Genomic DNA, 19,662 nt, shown 5'->3' with positions numbered 1-19,662 from the left:
GGTCACAGGTTAATGTAACTAAGCCAAGGCAGGCTAAGGGTTGCTGGCAGCCACTGGAAGTTGGGGGAGAGGCGTGGAATAGGTTGACAGAGCCTCCAGTAGGAACCAACCCTGCAACAACTTGATATTGGACCTTCTGCATCCAGAACTATGAGAGAGTAAATTCTCTACTGTTCTAAGCCACAAGTATTACGTAGTTTGTTATAGCAGCTACAGGAAACTAACACTGATTCCTACTTTGTATCTCAACTGTGAACCTAAGTTCCAAAAAATGTTTTTTAAAGTGTTACATCAATGTAAAGGTCATTTTGTATGCCAAAGACATTTATTATTTGGGGGAAATAATACTAGCCACATTTTTTCTTGGTGCTGGGATCAAACCCAGGGCCCACGCAGGCTAAGCAGCCCTCTGCCATGAGCTACACACCCGACCCCTCAGCTGCCATTTTTATTTATTTATTTTTTGGTGGTGCTGGGATTGAACCCAGGGCCTTATGCACCCGAGACAAGCACTCTATCAACTGAGCTACATCCCCAGCCCCCTGCCATTTCTGAAGGCAGAATAATCCTTTATCTCATTTTCTCATCCCAGCAACTCTTTGAGGAAAGCACAGTTCTGTTGATCTGTTTTAGTTTGAAAAACTTATAAATTCCTGAAGTCACAGAGGAGCTCTCGCCTTGAACCACGGGCCTTGCAGCCCCTCCAGGGTTCCTCTCACGCCCCTTTCCTACTCTTCCCTCTCCACTAGCCGAGTTCCCGGCGTCCCTCCAGGCCTAGGGCAGTGCCTGCCCAGCTTGAGCAGCGCATGACCAGCTCCAAGGCCAGAGGCCCTCCTAGGCCCCTCCCCCACGGCGCCCATTCACTTGCTGCTCAGGGAAACTGGTGGCTTCCTCACTTAGCCCACCACACCCAAGCCCTGTCCTCCTCCCCCTGGACTCCTGCGCCAGCCCCTCACACGCCATCAGGGGAGAGAACCACTCTTCTCTCCCAGCGTCCAGTGACTGCCGGCAACCACTGTGCTCCTCCTGCCCCCCCCATCCTGACCCAGCACCCAGAGAGGTCTTATTTATTTATCTATCTATTTAATTATTTATTTGTTAGTTATCGATGGGCCTTTATTTATTTATCTGTTTAGATGTGGTGCTGAGAATCAAACCCAGTGCCTCACACATGCTAGGCAAGCGCTCTACCACTGAGCCACAACCTCAGCCCCCAGAGAGGTTTTATTGACACTGTAAATCACACCAAGGTCATTCCACCAATTAGTACCCTCCAGTGACTTCCACGAGTTTGAGGTCCATAGGGACTTCGAGCTGCATCCAGGCACATCCCTGGGCTTCCCAGCATGGCTAACTCTTATTTTAAAAGTACATTTTGAAAGAAGATTAAGTTGATTCGTTTTTTGGGAGGGGTGGGGTATGGGGGTTGAACTCAGGGGCACACAACCACTGAGCCAATCCCCACTGAGCCAATCCCCAACCCACCCCCCCTTTTTTTTAAGAGAGAGAGATAAATTTTTTAAAAAATATTTATTTATTTATTTTTTAGTTTTCGGCAGACACAACATCTTTGTTTTTTGTATGTGGTGCTGAGGATCGAACCCGGGCCACACGCATGCCAGGCAAGCCCACTACCGCTTGAGCCACATCCCCAGCCCCTCTTTTTGTGTATGTGTGTATGTTTATTTAGAGACAGGGTCTCACTAAGTTGCTTGGTGCCTCACTTTTGCTGAGGCTGGCTTTGAACTCCTGATCCTCCTGCTCAGCCTCCAGAGCTGCTGGGATAACAGCTGTGCACCACTGTATCTGGTCAGTTTTTTGACTCTTGGTGGTGGGGCGCCTGCCCAGGCTTTGGGGCCAGTTCCCTAGTTTCCTTTCTCAGCATGAGGAAACTTTGTTGCAGGGGGAAAAAAAATTGATCAGGAAATTGGGGAGATGGAGACTTTAATTTTTTCTTTCTTATTTGTTTGTTTTGTTGTTTTGTGTGTGATACTGGGGATTGAACCCAAGTGTGCTCTACCACTGAGCTTCACCCCTAGAATTTTTAAATCTGTTTTTTTAATTCTTTTAAAGATTTCTTTTTTAGTTGTAGATGGACACAATATCTTTATTTTTAAAATTTTTTTATATGATGCTGACGGTGGAACCCAGCCTCGCACATGCTAGGTAAGCGCTCTACCCCTGAGTCACAACCCAGCCTGTTTTTCAAATTTTGAGACAGAGTCTTGCTAATCGCTGAGCCTGGCCTCCAGTTTTCTGTCCTTTGCCACCACGTCCCTCTTGGGCTTACATTTTTTCTTTATTTTTTCTTGGTGTTTATAAATTTAAAGGGCTCTGTGACAACACCCACTGGCTGGGATCTATTTGCAGGTATATAGATCAGGTTCCTTGCATCACTCTTCTTTACTGGCAACATACAAAGCCTTGAAATAGTCTAAGGGGAAGAAAAGCCTGTCGGGGACACAGGACCAGACAATCCCTGGGTGCCGGCATGTCATTGAAAGGAGTGTCAATCATCTCTTTGGTTTATTCCAAAATCTTCCCATCTTCCTTGCCCTCCTCTCATCCTGTTTCCTCGAAACCTTCCCCCGTCCCTCCTCCTCTGTCCCACTCCCCTCCCGGTCCTCTTCTCAGCCCTGATCCTCCTCTTGAGATTCTAAATTGTCATTGTCAGCTCCACCAGAGATAGGGTCACCTCTGTGATGCCCAGTACCGAGCACACAGTAGGGCTTCATGAGCATTTGTGGAGGAACGCGAGGTGAGCATGTTTGTCTGTGGGATTGTCAACAGCACTGGGTCCCCTCCCTCCCTCGAAGCTAAGTGGTGTCCCCTGGGAGGCTGGGCCACCCTTCCTCCTGGAATGGCCATTTTGTGTCCTGGTCTTCAAGTCTCTAGGAACCTCCTCTTTACCCTCCCTTAACACCGTGGGGGTGCCCCCAGCACTTTGCTATTCTAACAAAGTGACCTAATAGCCTGAGCCTTGATTTCCTCTGGTGTAAGGAGGGAAAGGCCTTGTCTAGGGCGGTCACATGCCGGGGTCTGTTATAGACGTTACATACTATTCATTATATAGTTCTAGTAGAAGTTTTAGATTGTCTGTCTCATCAATCTTCAAAGTCCCCCAGAACAGTTCTCTTAAACCTGTTTTGTTTTTGCAATGCTGGGTTCTAACCCCGGGCTTTGTGCGTGCTAGGCAAGGGGTCCGCTACTGAGCTACCTGCCCAGGCAAAGTCTCCATAAATCACCCTCCAGCAGCTTAATACATGGGTTCTGATCCCAGCAGCTAGGGAAGCTGAGGCAGGAGAATCATGTGTTCAAAGCCAGCCTCAGCAACTTATCAGGGCATTTAGCAACTCAGCCAGACCCTGTCTCAAAATAAAAATACTAAATAAGGGCTGGGGGTGTGGCTCAGTGGTTAAGCACCCCTGGGTTCAATTTTAATACAAAAAAAAAAAAGTGTGTTCTGGCCCAGGAGGACTGGGATGCTGAGGCTGCAGGTTGGAACGCTCCTTAAGTAGCAAGGTCCTAAGTAGATCTTATTGTCCCCATTTTGTAGCCCAGATTACTAAGGCTCAGAGAGGTTGAGGGCCCCACAGCTGACAGAGGTCAACAGGAGATCCAGGGACAGAGTAAAGCAGAAGTCATCAGCCTTGGCTGCCCATTAAAGTCACCCAAGGAGATCCTAAAAATTCTGACTCCCAAGATAAATCTCAGAACAACTAAATTACAATTTCCAGGGGTGAGAAGCAGGTGTAGAGTTTTGTTTGTTTGCTTACTTATTCATTTTTTGTTTTGTTTTTGTAGTGGTGGGGGTCACATCCAGGGTCACACACATGCTAGGCAAGTGCTCTACACTAAGCAGCATCCCCAGCACTCCTTATTTTATTTTATGACAGGATCTTACCAAGTTTCCCAGGATGGCCTCAAACTGTGATCCTCCTGCCTCAGCCTCCCAATGGCTAGGCTCACAGGCCTGTTCACACTCCTGGCCGCCATCGGGCATTTTTAAAAGCTCTCTAGTAATTGCAAAGTGGAGTAAAAACTGAGAAGTACTGGACTGAAGAACCCAGTTTGCTGGGGTTAGGGCACATCCTAGCCCTTTTTGTTTTTTTATTTTGAGACAGGTCTTGCTAAATTTCTTAGGTCTTTCTAAGTTGCTGAGGCTGGCCTCAACCTTATGATCCTCCTGCCTCAGCCTCTGAGCTCATGCCCACCTCTTTTTATTTAAAGTGTATTTTTATTTTGACAAAGGATCTCACTAAGTTGCCCAGGCTGCCTCAGTGTCTGGAGTCACTGGGATTATAGGTGTGTGCCACCACACCTGGTATAAGAGATATTCTCAGTTTAAAGGTTGAACAAAAGCTGGCAGCAAGCTGAATTTGGTGACCCAGAGGAAGAGTACAGCCACCCACCTGGGAAATTATTTGCTGGTAAGGGCTGTGTAGAAAGACTAAAAAGAACTACAGATCAACAAGAAAAATACAGAAAGACTTCATTTCCCAGGCTCCTTTGCAGCTAGGAGTGGCCCAGACTGCACTAGGCCAATGGAATGTGGGCTGAGGGATGGGCCCAGCCCTGCTGCCTGGCCCAGATCGCCAGCACCTGATCCCTTAACTTTTCTCTTTGCTTCCCCCCCACCCCACCTGTGGATTGAACAATCCTGGGCCTTGTGCTCTACCACTGAGTTATCCCCAGCCCCATCATTTTTTTTTTTTTTTTTTTTTGGTAATAGAGATTGAACCCAGGGGTGCTCTGCCACTGAGCTGTATCCCCGGTTCTTTTTATTTTATTTTCAGACAGGGTCTAAATTGCTGAGGGTCTTGCTAAACTGCCAAGGCTGGCCTCAAACTTGCAATCCTCCTCCCTTAGCCTTCCAAGTTGCTGGGATGACAAGCACGTGCCACTCTGCCCATGAAGTTTCACTCTTTTTTTTTTTTTTTTTTTTTTGGTACCAGGGATTGAACTCAAGGGCACTTGACTACTGAGCCACATCCCCAACCCTATTTTGTATTTTATTTAGAGACAGGGTCTCACTGAATTGCTTAGCGCCTCACTTTTTACTGAGGCTGGCTTTGAACTCGCCATCCTCCTGCCTCAGCCTCCTGCGCACCCAGCCACTCTTTCCTTTTCCAATATGTTCTGCAGTATCATCAGAAACCACACACTGAAGCCAAGCATGATGGTGCACGCCTGTAATCCCAGTGACTCCAGAGGCTGAGACAGGAGAATCACAGAGGCCAGCCCCCATAATTTTGTGAGAACTCGTCTCAAAACAAAAAATAAAAAGGGCTGGGAATGTGGGCATGTAGCTCAGTGGAATAGCGCCTCTGAGTTTAATCCCCAGTACCACAAAAAAGGGGTGAGGCCAGGAGATGGAGGCTGGATTGGTTTCAGTGGGAAAGTGGTTGCCTGGCATGTGTGAGGTCCAGGGTTTTTATCCACAGCACCACAAAAACAAAGACATGGTATCAAGGGGAATTGTATTTGGACACAATACTTTTATCTATTTTTATGTGGTGCTGAGGATGGAACCCAGTGCCTCACATATGCTAGGCAAGTGCTGTACCTCTGAGCTACAATGCAGCCCCAAGGGAAGTCTTTAAAGGCCAAACTGGGGAGGATTACACAAGATATTTTGAACTGATAATCTTTGGCCACAGCAATCATAACAGGTGATGGTGTGAGGTTGAACTGACAGTTGTGGGGTGGATGTACTTGTGGAAGTACTTTTGCCCAACACTGAAGTGGCTTTTTTGCACGGGTTAGTTCTGGCAGTCTTGGGTGGTGGTTAGTAGCAGGCAGTCGTGTGTCAGACCCTTCCTAACAACCTCCTGGCTTTCGTTGGTGCTGGGGATTGAACCCAGGGCCTTGTGCATGCATGGAAAGCACTCGACCAACTGAGCTATATCTCCAGCCCCCTGCGACTCCGTCTTGATCCTGGCAACTCTCTTCTTTCTTTCCCGCGGACGCCAGCTGGGTAAACTAGAGCTCAACTCTGAGGCCAACTCCCGGGAACTAGTGCAGACCTCCCAGGTGAAGGGCCCAGCCTCCCGGGACTGCCCCTTGCTGCAGAGGCCAGTCTCAAGTCCAGGTGGTCAGCTGTCTTCTGACCCTCCCACTGTAAATCAGAGCTCCCACACCCCACCGGGGCCTCTGTCACTTGCTGGGGGGGCTCACGATGCTCATGCTTCATTCCATTGCGTGGCTTATTATAAAAGATATTTCAGAATAGGAATGAAGAGACACGTGAAAAGGGACACCAATTAAGGACCTGAAAGGTGCTCTGGGCAGGAGCATCTGTCTCCTTGGAGTTGGCATGTGCCACCAGGATCCATTCCCTAACCAGGATCCTCTGAGCCCTGCTTGTATTGTTATGGAAGCATCATCAATGATTGGCTAAATCATTGATCATCATTGGTGATCACCTTAACCTTCAGTTCCTCTCCCCTCTCTGGAGGTCAAGGCTGGGGCTGAGAATCCAACCTGGTATGCCCTGGTTGCCATTCCCTTGGTTACTCTAGGAGCCCCCAGCTCCCAGTGATGTCGGTAGCACACGGAAAGATATTATCAACAGGACGTTCCAAGAGCGCTGGGAGCTGCGCGCCAGGAGACAGGACCCAGACGTTCTTATTTTCTGGTTATTTCACCATGCCCACGGACACAGGATGAGTATTCCTTGGAGAGCTGACTGAAGGGGGCTCACCAATGGTGGGCATAGGGGGTGGGTGCGAAGCAACCTTCCAGATGATTCTGTATACCCTGCTATATTCTTCACAGTGAGAATGTAGGCAGCATTAATTACTTGTGCAATTAAAAAAAATGTGTTCTGAAAAGAAACAAAACAAGGGAATCATCTGGGATTTTTTGAATTATAAATAAATACCTCCTGGCGTCTTCTGAATCAGAAGCTGGGGGAAGGGGAAATAGGGGTGATCGTGAAGACCCCAGGTAGTGCTGCGGGGCACACGGCTCTACACCACTCAGCTGGGGCTCGCAAACCAACCAAGCTTAGAACCCAACTCCACTGTCCCATGGTACCCGCCAGCAACCCCAGCTACTCAGGAGGCCAAGGCAGGAGGATTGCAAGTTCAAATCCAGGCTCAGTAACTTAGCAAGGCCCTAAACGACTTAGTGAGACCCCATCTTTAAATAAAATATTTTTTAAAAGACTGGGGATGTGCCTCAGGGGTTGAGTGCCCCTGGGTTCAATCCCCAGGATCAAAAAACAAAAAAAAAAACAAAAAAACCTGAAACTGGTGGCTGTGCAGACCGAGTCCAGACCCCGGCCCAGGGAGTCAGTGTCCCTCTGCTTTCTACCCATGGAGCTGTTGGCTTCTGAGCCTGGCTCAGTCTGTTTTATTTTCCCTTCTTATGTTTTATCCACTGTCTCTCTGGGCATGCACCAGAGGCCTCTGGTGGCTTATTCTTATGCTGCTCCAAGTGCTGGTGACTCAAAACCCCTGCCATTTCATGACATCTGTCGTGATGTTGTGCTGCAGGCATTGGGGCTCAGCGAGTCTTCTAAGAGGTGCCAACTGAGGTCCCCTGGAGGCATTGGGCTGATTCCATGGGTTAGTCTGGAGGGTGACAGCAGGAGATGCCTGGAAGCTGGTGTCCCCTGGGACCCTTGGCAGGAGTATTTATAGGAGGTCTCCGTGGTCTCAGGACTTCTTGCTTAAAAGCTCAGGCTTAGAGAGTTCCAGTGAAAGCTGGTATTGTCTGTCATTCTGTCAATCAACCAATCACCAGCTGGTTTACATTCAAGGGTAGGAGACATAGACCCCTCCTCTCCGCTAAAGAAGTTTTTCTTTTTTTCCTTTTTTTGGTACCAGGGATTGAACCCAGAAGCACTTAACCACTGAGCCACATCCCCAGCCATTTTCATTTTTTATTTTGAGACAGAGTCTTGCTAAATTGCATAGGTCCTCACTAAATTGCTGAGGTTGACTTTGAATTTGCAGTCCTCCTGCCCCAGCCTCCCGCACTTCTGGGATTAGAGGTTTGTGCCACCGCGGCTGGCCTCAGGAGAAGTTCTGACGAATATGTGTCCATACTTCATTTGCCACCTTGCTTATTTTTTAAAATATATTTTTAGTTATAGATGGACACAATACCGTTATTTTAATGTGGTGCTGAGGATCAAACTCAGTGCCTCACATGTGCTAGGCGAGCCCAGCCCAGAACACCTTGCTTATTTTCACTCCCTGGACCATGAGATCCTTATAGGGCAGAGATCATGCACAATGTCACTGCTGGATCCCAGGAGTCTTCAATTACCTGGCAAACCGCACTGTTCCACATGTATTGAAGAAGTGACTGGCTGAGTGTGTGACACACAGGCTTGGCTTTAACCTCACCTGTGTGAATGGGCTCGCTGGGTTTGATGAGAGAAATATTGTTGAGTTGTGCTAAATTTCATTTCAAGGACCAGAGGATAGAGTAGGAAAGAAATGGAAAAATTTATCAGTTAAAATGTATCAGTAAGGGGGCTGGGGTTGGGGCTGCAGGTACAGCTTGCCTCCCAGTTGAGGCTCTGGGTTCCATCCTCAGCACCACATAAAAATAAATCAACAAAACAAAGGTATTGTGTCCTTCTACAACTAAAATAAATAAATAAATAAAACAAGAATCAATGATCGGCTCACATTACTGAATATATGTTAAACCTTACTCAGATCCATTGGCACCCATTGCCACCCTGAAGGGCCCACCACATCCTGCTAACAACCCCCAACCAACCCAGAAGCAGCGAGTCCTTCCTATGGTCTAACCGCCCACTCCAAGCTTCTCTGATTCACATCATCCCACCCCCTTATCCGTCGCCGATGAAGGTTTAGGGTGCTTTCTTTCCCCCAAGTCTACCTTATAGAAACCGCTTAGCTCTAGATCCAGCAGACATTTCCCAGCTGCTATTTAGTCCTGGAACTTGTCCCAGACCTGGTCTTTCTCTAGCGAGCGTCCGGAACAGTGCATTTATATCAGCCATCTCTGGGTGTCAAGACAGTTGAACACATCGACAAACAGCAATCCTGAAGGGTCCCGGGGGATTGCATTACGAGATTGCAGTTATGCCGAGGTGCTCCCCGCGCCCGGACCGCCCCGCCTCCGCCCAGTCAACTCCACCTCCGACCCTCACCGAGAACACCGCGGACGCGTCGATGCCAAACCGGCCTCGTGGGGGCAGGAGAGAGGCGGCGCGGCCGTCCGCGCCTCGGCCGGCGGGAAGGTGAACTCCGGCAGAGTGGGACGGGATCCAGGCAGCCCCGGATTTGCAAAAGCCTGACTTGCAAAACCAGCCTGACTTCCTTCTTTGGCCTGATCACTTGCACGGAACACATCAGCACAGATGGTCGGGGGATGTTTCCACACTGTGCAATGAGAGATCAAAAGTAGAGGTTCACGCGCAGGAGCGCGCCAACCTCCCCACTATCCATAGCTTGGAGTTCTAAGAAAACGCCTGGTATGTTATCTCATTTAATTCCGACCATAATCCCCAGAGGCAGGTAGTATCCTTATTTCCATTTTTCAGATGAGAAGTAAGGTCAGAGAGGTGAAGCCGATTGCCCAAGATCACACAGTAGATGTGCGCGGGGTGGGGTGGGGGGAGCCAGGACCTCCACCCATCCCCCCAAATATCTGATCTTGAAGCTCAGGATCCTAAACCCTTTCATTCCTTTGTATGATCAAGTCTTAATGCCAGTGGATTAAGGACAGTCTTAATTCTTCACCCTATGCCCCTATGACTACCACAAAGCCTGATGCAAATAAATAATTATTGAATAAAAAATGAGTGATATTACTTATTGATCTGCAGCACATTATACGTGCACATTTTTTTCTCCATTAAAAAAATTAAGGTATTCCCTTGTTTCCTTTTGTTTGGTACCAGCATTGGAACCCAGGGGCGCTTAACCCCTGACCCACATCCCCAGCCCTTTTTTATTTTTATTTAGAGACAGGGTGTTGCTGAGTTGCTCAGGGCCTCACTGAATTGCTGGGGCTGGCTTTGAACTCATGATCTCCCTACCCCAGCCTCCCAAGCTCCTGGGATTACAGGCATGTACCACTGCACCCAGCTCAAGGGGTACACCTATAATCTCAGCTACTTGGGAAGCTGAAGCAGGAGGATCACAAGTTCAAGACCACCCTGGTTCAAAAAAATAAATAAAAAGGGTTAGGGATGTAGCTCAGTGGTAAAGCATCCCTGGGTTCAATCCTCAGTACTAAAAAAATAAAAAAAAAAATTAAGGTAGAATTTACATTCAATGAAAATCATCCCTTTTAATGGGAAATTGTGCAAATTTTAACACACATTTTCCATTTTATTAATAAAATATACTTGCTAGGTGCAGTGGCACATGCCTGTAATCCCAGCTACTTGAGAGGCTAAGGCAAGAGGATTGAAAGTTCAAGGCCAGCCTTAGCAACTTAGTGAGGCTCTGTCTCAATAAATAAATGCATAAATGAAATTAAAATAGGTATAATAATAAAAATATAAGAAGGGCTGAGGGTATAGCTCAAAGGGAGATTGACATTCAGTTCAATCCCCATTACTGCCATAAATAAATAAATATGCTTTATTTTCTTACTAAAATAAATAAGCAACTTTATTGTGTATCATCAACATATACAAGTATAGAATGTTTCCATCATCTCCCCAGAGTTCCCTCTTCCCCCTAGTAGTAAATCTTTTCCAGGCCCATAGTCCCTAGGAACCACTGATCTTTTTTCTGTCCTGATACTTTTACCTTTACAAGAATGTCCCATAACGCCAAGCCAAGTGCAGAGCACCTGGAGTCCCAGCTACTTACTTGGAAGACTGCAGCAGGAGGATTGCTTAAGCTCATAAAGGTGGTTTGGTTTGGTTTGGTTTTGGTACTGGGGGATTGAATTCACTCAGCTACATACCCAGCCCCTTTTATTATTCAATTTTAAGACAGAATATTCCTAAATTGCTGAGGCTGACCTCAAACTTGCGATCCTCCTGCGGAGGCCCTGGGATTCCGGGCATGTGTCACCATGCCCTGCTGCTCATTGCTTTTGCCCCTAAGTGGAACTGTAGTCTCTTCTCCACAGATTGGTTACCGCTTCCCTATTTGCAGGATGTTTAGATTGTTTCCAGGTTTGGGCTACTACAAATAAAACTTCTACAAATATTTCTGTACTGGTTTTCAATTTTCTAGGGTATATCTAGGAATGAGATTGCAGGACCATATGGTAAATGAATAATTTACTTTATAAAGAACTGGTACAGTATTTCCTGAAGAAGCTATCCATTTTGTCTTTCCATTGGTGTTGATAAGAGTTCCAGTTGCGATGTGTCTCATTGGCATTCAATATTGTCAATTTTAAAAAGTATTTAGCCATCTTAATAGGTTTGTGGTGTTATCTCATTCTGGCTTTTTCGTTTTTGGCAGTGCTAGGGATGGAACCCAGGGCCTTGAGCCTGCTAGGCAAGCTACCTACCATTGAGCTACATCCCTAGCCCTCATTCTGGTTTTAATTTGCATTTCTTTTTTTGGGTGGGGTGCTGGGGATTGAATGCAGGGGCACTTGACCACTGAGCCACATCCCCAGCCCTGTTTTGTATTTTATTTAGAGACAGGGTCTCACGGAATTGCTTAGCACCTCCCTTTTGCTGAGGCTGGCTCCGAACTCGCAATCCTCCTGCCTCAGGCTCCTGAGCCCTTGGGATTACAGGTGTGGGCAACTGTGCCTGGCCTTAATTTGCATTTCTTTAATGGCTAATGATATTGAACATCTTTTTATGTGCTTAGTTACCATTTGTAGGCTGGGGTTGATGACACATGCCTGTAATTCCAGTGGCTCAGAAGGCTGAGGCAGGAGGATGGAGAGTTCAAAGTCAGCCTCAGCAATTTAGTGAGACCCTAAGCAACTTAGTGAGAACCTGTCTCTAAATAAAATCTGAAAAAATGGGCTGGGGATGTGGCTCGGTGGTTAAGTACTCCTGGGTTCAATCCCTGGTACCAAAAAAAAAAAGTTGCCATTTTTATGTCTTTGGTGAGTGCATGTCTGTTCAAATCATTTACCCACTTTTTAAAAAGTGTGTCATTTTCTTATCATTGAGTTTTGACAGTTCTTTGTATATTGGGGATGCAAGTTCCTTATCAAATATACGCTTTACAAATATTTTCTCTCAGACTGTGATTTCTCTTTTCATTCATTCTCTTGTTTCTTCTCCCCCCACCTTTCTTTTTTCCTCCAGAGGGGTTCTCCCTGTTGGCTAAGCTGACTAGATCTTCTTGCCTCAGCCCCCTGAGTTGCTGGGATACAGGTGCCCACCACCATCCGTGGCTTCATTCCTTCTTTTAGCAGTGCCTTCAAGGAACAAGGTCCAATTTATTGATCGATTGTTCCTTTGATGGAATCTACTCTTGGTATCTATCTACTAAGAACTCTTTGCCTAATCCCCAAGTCACAAAGATTTTTTCTTGTTCTACAATATTTTTTTGTTTTGTTTTTGTTTTTGGTACTTGGGATTGAACCTGGGGTGCTCTACCTCAGAGCTATATTCCCCAGCGCTCTGTGTGTGTGTGTGTGTGTGTGTGTTTATATATATATATATATATATATATATATATATATATATATATATATATATATATAATTTTATTTTTTAAATTTTGAGACATAGTCTTGGTAATTTGCCCAGGCTTGCCTTAAACTCCTGACGTCCTCCTCCTGAGTAGCTTCTAGAAGTTTTATATAATGTGAGTTGCTACTTCATAAATTTGCTAGACTAAATGTGATAGTTAATGATAACCCCTTAGCACAGACCAGGTAGAAAGTAAACAATAAATTGAGTCTAAGATGGACATTGGCCTACTCAATGTTAGAGGTGCCCTCAGCCCCACCACGCATTTCCTCTGCACAGATCTTTCTGGGATGACCGGACACCAGGGTGGCAAAAGTCTCTGCAGACATCCTTGTCCAAACTGCTCTGGAATCAGAAGGTCGGGAAAGGCAGAGACCGGGTCCGCAGGGCGCCAGACCTGGGAGGCGGCCCTTTCCACTGCACCCAGAACTGTTCCTTCCAGCCTCTGTTTCCATAAAACACAGAGCTGTAGCCCAAGCTGTGATAGCGTGATGGGGACTAGGGTGTGTTTATTGAGCACCTACTGTGTGCCAGGCCCTTGGAGACAGCAGTGAACAAGACACAAAAACCTGAGCATCGGCAGCACAGAGATTAGCAGAGACAGCGAAAAATAATTACATAATTAATCTCGAATTAAGGAAGGGGGCAGGGTGATGGGAACCAGGACGGAAGTCTGACAAAGAATTTATTGTCCTTTCCCAGTCTCTGCCCCTGGGCCGGGTCGCTCCAGGAGCGGGTGGAGGTGGCGCTGGGACTCGCATGACGTCACCTAGGAGCCAGGTGCAGAGGTGGTTCCGGGAGGCGGGGCTGCCTTGGGGGCTCTGGGAGGAGGTTACTCATTCCCGGCTCACTGACTCACGCGGTGAATGTCCCTGCGGCGCCTACTGTGTGCCACACACTCCGTGGCGGGGACGGAGGCGCCCCCTTTCCTCTCTATATTTGGGGCAGACGGTGACAGGAAAAGGGCAAACCCATACATAATCACGGAGTTGGTTTCAGGCAGAGCCAAGGGCTCTAGGGCGCCCGGGACCGGACGCGTCCGTACGGGCTGCACAGTCCACTCCTCCCCCTCACTTTGCAAAGAGGTCACCGCGCTAGCGACTAGCGCGTCCTCCGCCCGGGGCCGCAGCACGCGCGCCCCCAGCACGCGCGTCCCCCGCGAGCCGGGCGCGCGCCGCCCAGACCCCGCCCGCGCCCGCGAGCTGGGCCCGTCGTGCACGACGCCCCCTGGCGGGAGCCCTGGGCCGCGCCGGCTGCGCGCAGGGGAGGGGGCGGGGGAGCCGCGCACGCGCACGGGCCGGCGGCGCGCGCCGAGCGGGGGGCGCCGCGCGGTGCAGCCACGATGGAAGGGGGTGCGTACGGAGCGGGCAAAGCCGGGGGCGCCTTCGACCCCCACACCCTGGTCCGGCAGCCGCACACCATCCTGCGCGTCGTGTCTTGGGTAAGGACAGACGGGTGGCAGGGCCAGGCCGGTGGGGTGTGGAGGGCGGCGCGCCGGGACCGACCCCGACCCCACCGGGCCCCGCGGAGACGCGACCGCGGGCGGGATCTGCCCTGCTGGCCGCGCTGGCGCCGCAGTCCCCATTCCCCGACCCGTGCGTGGGCGCTGGCTCCCGAGGACCCCGTTTCCCGGGGCCCCCGGCTTGTGCGCCCCGCGCCCCCATCGCGTGACCTCGCACCGCGGCTCTGCAGCTAGCTGCTCCGGTGGCGCGCGACCGTGGGGACCCCGCGCGGGTCAGGTGGCCTCAGGAGGGAAGCGGATCAGGGCGTGGATCACCTCGCCGGGGCGCACGCCGCGCCTGCCCTGGACGCTCTAGTAGAGGACAGGGGACCGGGATTTTGTGGCCCGGCTGGGAAAGTGTGGAGCGAGGGGTCTGGAGCTGAGCCGGATACCTGGCTTCCACCAGGATCTGCATCTCCTTCGCGGCGTGACCTTGGGCAGGGAACCACCCAGGAAATGTTAACTGGAAAGGAGAAATTCAGATCCGAGGTGCGGATAGCTACCGCTTCTGTCATGCCTCAGTTTCCCTATTTATAGAGCAGGTGGGCGGAGCCTCCTTGAGGCCCCCTTGCCGCTTACATTTTATGAGTCCCTAACCCCGCCTAGGGTACACCTGGATGTCTCTGGGGCGCGTGTGTCTGGGAGGAAGATCCCCTCCCCACAGTGAAAACAGGGGCCCATTCTGGACCTGCAGCCCAGTGAAGCCCAGGACCCCCAGTGCTGAGTGGGTTCTTAATCAGATCTGGGGATCTGAATCCCCAAACAGTGAGCAGAGTGGGGGTTCAACATCCCAGGGAAAGAAGGCTGGGGGGGTGCTTGGGGCTCCCTGAGGTTGGTTGGTCATTGTGAAACACACTCAAGGAAGGTCTTGCCTCTGTAGTCTTGGGGCACATTACTGTTGGGCCCAGACAAGACGAGCTTGGATTGGGGATTCTGGGCCTGGAGACTGTCAGGGGACTGTTTGTGACCCCGACCGTTCGGAAGTGCCTTTCTTTCTGGGGTTTTTTAGGGCCATATCAGGATCTGGTAGGTGAGACAGTACGTATCTCTGGCCTCCCAAAGTGGAAGCAACTCTTTATCTAAAAAAGTTAAAACCCCCTCCTGAGGCCATAGGAAGGGTGGCCCACCAGATGGGGAGCTTTTTAAGGGTAGAGAAGCCCAGTTCTGTTTGTCTTTGTGTCCTGGCACCCCAGGAATATCCACAAGGGTTTGTGGCACTGAATTCATCTGGGGCTCCTAGAGACCCCAGCAGGCCTGCGGCAAGTTGCGGGCCCTGGCGGGCCCTGGGGACCTGTCTGGTCAAGTTCGCTGGCTGTGTGCACTGCTCCCTCTTGCTAGCCCTAGGGCCTCTGGCCTAGGAGGCTTGGCTTGTGTGGGGGTGTGCTGTTTTATCTGCTTGGGTCATTTCTCCCTTGATGGCTTCATTTAGCAGAGCTTTATTGAGTCTGTGAGGCCCTGAGGGAATCAGGGCCGCATGACTCAGACACAGCCCTTGTGCTGGGGAGCCCACAGTCCCACTGGAGAGAGTGCCAGGTGCCCCCAGGCCGAGGTCATGGGAGGCAGGGGAGTCTCCCTGCCCTGGAACTGGTGGCCTACATGGAGAAGGGGGTGTCAAGTTGGCAGGAGGAGGAGGGTTTGCACTGTGCACATCGGGGTGACAGAAGGACATTCCAAGCAGGAGAAAGGAAAATAGCTGGATGGAGTACCCATCGTGGGCAGGCGCAGCAGCTCCCCAACACCTGAGGAGCTGAGGCAGTCCCGGCCTCAGGTTACTGAGCATGAAAGTGGCAGAGGAAGCCTGGCGTGGTGGCGCATGCCTGTAATCCAGAGACTCTGGAAACTGAGACAGGAAGATGGCGAGTTCACAGTCAGCCTGGGCAACTTAGCAAGACTGACTTAAAAGCAAGAACTGGGGGCTGGGGATATAGCTCAGTGGGTAGAGTGCTTGCCTTGCATGCACAAGGCCCTGGGTTCAATCCCCAGCACCAAAAAAAAAAAAAAAAGAAAGAAAGAACTGGGCTATAGTTCAGGGGTAAAGTGCCCTTGGGTTCAAGCCCCAGTACCAAAAAATAATACTCAATAAAGGAAGAGTGCAGAATCCTGGAAGTTCGGGGTTGGAAAGGACATAAGGGGTATCAAGCAACCCCCATCCAATGCCCAGATTTCTCCCTCCACCTCCCGGCAATGCTCACACACCTAGATACAAAGTGCTCCTCACCTTTGTTGGGGCAGAGACGTCTGATACAGGCTCATTGACACCTTTTTTGGAGGGGGGCGGGATTGAACCCAGGGACACTTTATCTTTAAACTCCATCTCCAGACATTTTTATTTTTCATTTTAAGGCAGGATCTCACTGAGTTGCCCAGGCTGGCCTCAAACTTGTGATCCCCCTGCCTCAGTCTCCCGGGTCTCTGGCATTGCAGGTGTGCACCTGTAAATAAGCTTTGCAAGAAATAAATAGTTCTCTTTTCTAGTCATCATAATAATACCTGCTGATTATTGGAAAATGTAGAAATCACACATGATGTTTGCACAGGAACATGAACGTGCTTCATACCACTCAACTGTCCATTTAGAAGTGGTGAAATTGGGGTAGGGGTGCAGCTCAGTGATAGAGCACTTGCCTAGCATGCACAGGGCCCTGGCTCTATCCCCAACGCTACAAAATAGAAAAAGAAGAAAAGAAACGATGAAGATGGCAAATTTCATGTGACATGTATTTTACCACAATAGAGAAAACTGGGCAAAAACACCCATGTGAAGGGTCTAGGAGGAGCTGCCGTTCGGCAGTCTGTGGTGTGCTGAGACATCTTAGTGCACTCGGGCGCCGGGGGCAGATGCAGCCAGCTAAGGGCCCTCAGAGCTCCCAGTCCCCCTACACCCAGAGGGCTTCCCTGCAAAGCTGATGGAGCTTGAACTCTGAGATGCAGGTGACTGATTCATCCTGGCTGCCAGAACTTTCCTGGGTTTGGCACTGGAAGTCCTGTATCCTGGGAGCCCCTCAGTTCCAGAGAACTGAGCTGGTACTCCGGTACTACCCAGGCCCCCACCGCAGCTCTGAAGGTCCCCACCAGTATGTGCACCTAGACTTGTGGTTTTCTACAATCTTACAAGAAAGGTGGTTTTCTGTTGTTTTTCCTAAGGAGGGCCCCTAAACCAGGCAAGCTGCTGGACCTCCCCAAAGCAGGACCCGCCCTGGACCCTGAGCCACAGGCTCCCTCAGCCTGGTGTGTCCCTTGACCAAGGCTCTTCTGTGTCACTGTTCCCCCAGGCTGGGCAAGGCCAGACCTGGGTTTTATCAACCCACCAGCATCCCAGTGGATCCTGACTGGAGAAGCCGGGCTCGCTTTGCAGATGCAGCAGCCTCCAGAGGAGCCCCCTCGCCTGTTCCCCACCAGGCTGCATGTCGGGGCGTCCTGCAGAGAAGTTCTGGAGCCTGCTGCAGCAGGAAGAGGTCCCGGGGGAAGGCAGAGCCCCCTGGCCAGCTGACTTATTCATTCCACAAATACCAAGTCCCCTGCTCTGTGCCAGCTTATGTCCCACTCAGGGGCACTTGGTCCAGTGAGGAGGACAGAATTGAGCTGGCAAGCACTGCCCAGGAGGCTCAGATCACTAAGAAAAGGAAGCCCTGGGGGTAGGAGACCCCTCTGTCTTGGAGCGCTTTCAGGGGAGGTGACAACTGAGCTGTTAAAATAGTAGGAAGGCCAGATGGCACACAGTGGCACATGCCTGCATCCCAGCAGCTCTGGAGGCTGAGGCAGGAAGGTCACAAGTTGAGGCTGGCCTCAGAAATTTAGCAAGGCCCTAAGCAACTTAGCGAGACTCTGTCTCTAAAGGGCTGGAGATATGGCTTGTCACTAAGCACCCCTAGTACCAAACAAAGGTAGGAGGGACGTTCCTGGCAGAGGAGCAGCCTGTGCGAATGCCCGGAGGCATGAGGTGAGGCTGGGTTTTAGAAATGATGAGCCACTGGGGCCCCAGGGAGTGTAGGTAACAGTGACAGGGGTCAAGAGGTTGCCTGGTGGCTCTGGTGGGGTCTTAGTTGACACCAGCTGGACTTCATCTGAGGACATGGGGAGCTGGAGAGAGGGCTTCGGGTGGGGGAGGGTGTTTTGAAAGCACCTGTGGCTGTCTCAGGGGCGCTGGAGGGAGAGGCCTCTGGGGGCTGATGTCCTTGCTGGAAAGGTGTGGTCAAGTTTGGTCTGCCCTTTCCCACACCAGGCATGGCCCTGTCACCTAGGCAGAGGTGGGTCCATGGCCTTGTTTGGCGTTCATGGCCGACTGTCTCGGCTTCCTCCTGGCCTGCCTGCCTGCCTGCCGCGACTCCTGAGCGGCCCCTCTCTCCAGCCTCTGTTGGGGTCACCCCCTGCAGGAGACGTGGGCTCTTGGGTTTCTGCCTTGTATCTTGAGCAGCTGGGGGTTGGGAAGCCTAGGGAGTCTTGGGGTTTAGCTCAAGGACCATGGTGGGGACTGAGGAAGACCCCTGCCTCTCCTGGCCTTGAGCAGGGATTGGAGGCCACATTGGCCGGGGTGTGGGGAGGGTGGTGAGCTCCTGGAGGGCTCCGTTGTCCCCCTGTAGATGGAAGCTGAGGCCCCGAGAGGAAGACTGAGTGCTGGGTGGAGGGAGTCCCCAGCCACGCGGGAAGCGGCACCTGACCAGCCCCACATGACCTGCCTGGGCAAAGCCGCGGGGCAAGTCTTGGCTGGAGAAGAAAGAACAGAGGCTGCGAGGGGGGGAGATCCCACGGGAGGTGGGAGGCAGATGGCGGGGCTTGGAGGAGCCACACTTGGCATCTAGACCTGAAGAACTGGCTGTCCTGGGGGGGAGGCAGGCGGGGCGTGGGAGTGTCTGTCGCAGCCCCGTCCAGCCCTCGCTGACTGAGTGACCTGAGCAAGATGCCAGCGCTCCCTGGCCTCAGTCTCCCCATCTGTCAAGCAAAAAGAGGCCAGATGGAGCGGGCTGCGGTTCCCAAGCCTTCTGGCCTCGCAGAACCCCACTCCTGCTTCTAGAGGGTTCCAGGCAGGCAATTTAGGATTGGCCTGTCCATCTTTAAGTAACAAATCAAGAATGTCCCCCCATGCTCTTGGGTGGCCTGCAGCACAGCTCCCTGGGGGGGTCCTCGTGTGTGGCAGAGCATGTTACTGGAGTCTGGGAAGGTGGCCGTGTCCCCGTGTTTCTGGGGGAGCTCCCTCTTCCAGAGATGGAGTTTGCCCAGCTCCTCTCGGCTGGGAAGGCAGGCGCCAGGTGAAAGGGACTTCAAGGGACCCGGTAGCTGGTTAGCTAGGGTGGCCTCAAGCCATCAAGCCCACGCTGTGCTGGTGGCCAGAACCCCAGTTAGCTGAGGCTCCCCAAGTAACTCGTAGCCCATGGGGTGGGACGTGGCCTGTGTCCCTGAGTCTTCCCAGTAGCTGTGGCCTTGACGTTGACTGCCTTGTAACCTGGCCTGTCCCCCACCCTCTGGTCAGCCAGCTTGGTGGGGCCTAGAGGTGAAGGTCTCCTCCTGGCTTCTGAGGCCACCAGGGGCCATTCTTCTGAAGCATCAG

General features: G+C 51.0%; 1 protein-coding gene across 3 annotated transcripts in view; it reads left to right on the top strand.

The window, feature by feature from the left end:
* Positions 1-13,895: 13,895 nt before the first annotated feature.
* Positions 13,896-19,662, top strand: part of Syngr1 (synaptogyrin 1) — a 31,654-nt gene continuing 25,887 nt past the window's right edge. For 2 of the 3 annotated variants that reach the window (XM_071609466.1, XM_071609465.1), the window contains exon 1: positions 13,896-14,057. In XM_071609466.1, coding sequence (XP_071465567.1) covers positions 13,959-14,057 — 99 coding nt within the window. In that variant the 5' untranslated portion in view covers positions 13,896-13,958. The remainder of the gene's footprint in view (positions 14,058-19,662) is intronic. The other variant, XM_027929347.2, reaches the window with a different exon arrangement.

The sequence above is a fragment of the Marmota flaviventris genome, chromosome 3 (genome assembly GCF_047511675.1).
Source record: "Marmota flaviventris isolate mMarFla1 chromosome 3, mMarFla1.hap1, whole genome shotgun sequence".
NCBI classification, from domain to species: domain Eukaryota; kingdom Metazoa; phylum Chordata; class Mammalia; order Rodentia; family Sciuridae; genus Marmota; species Marmota flaviventris.
The sequence above is the reverse complement of the archived record's forward strand: the minus strand, read 5'-3'. Positions and strand labels throughout refer to the sequence as shown.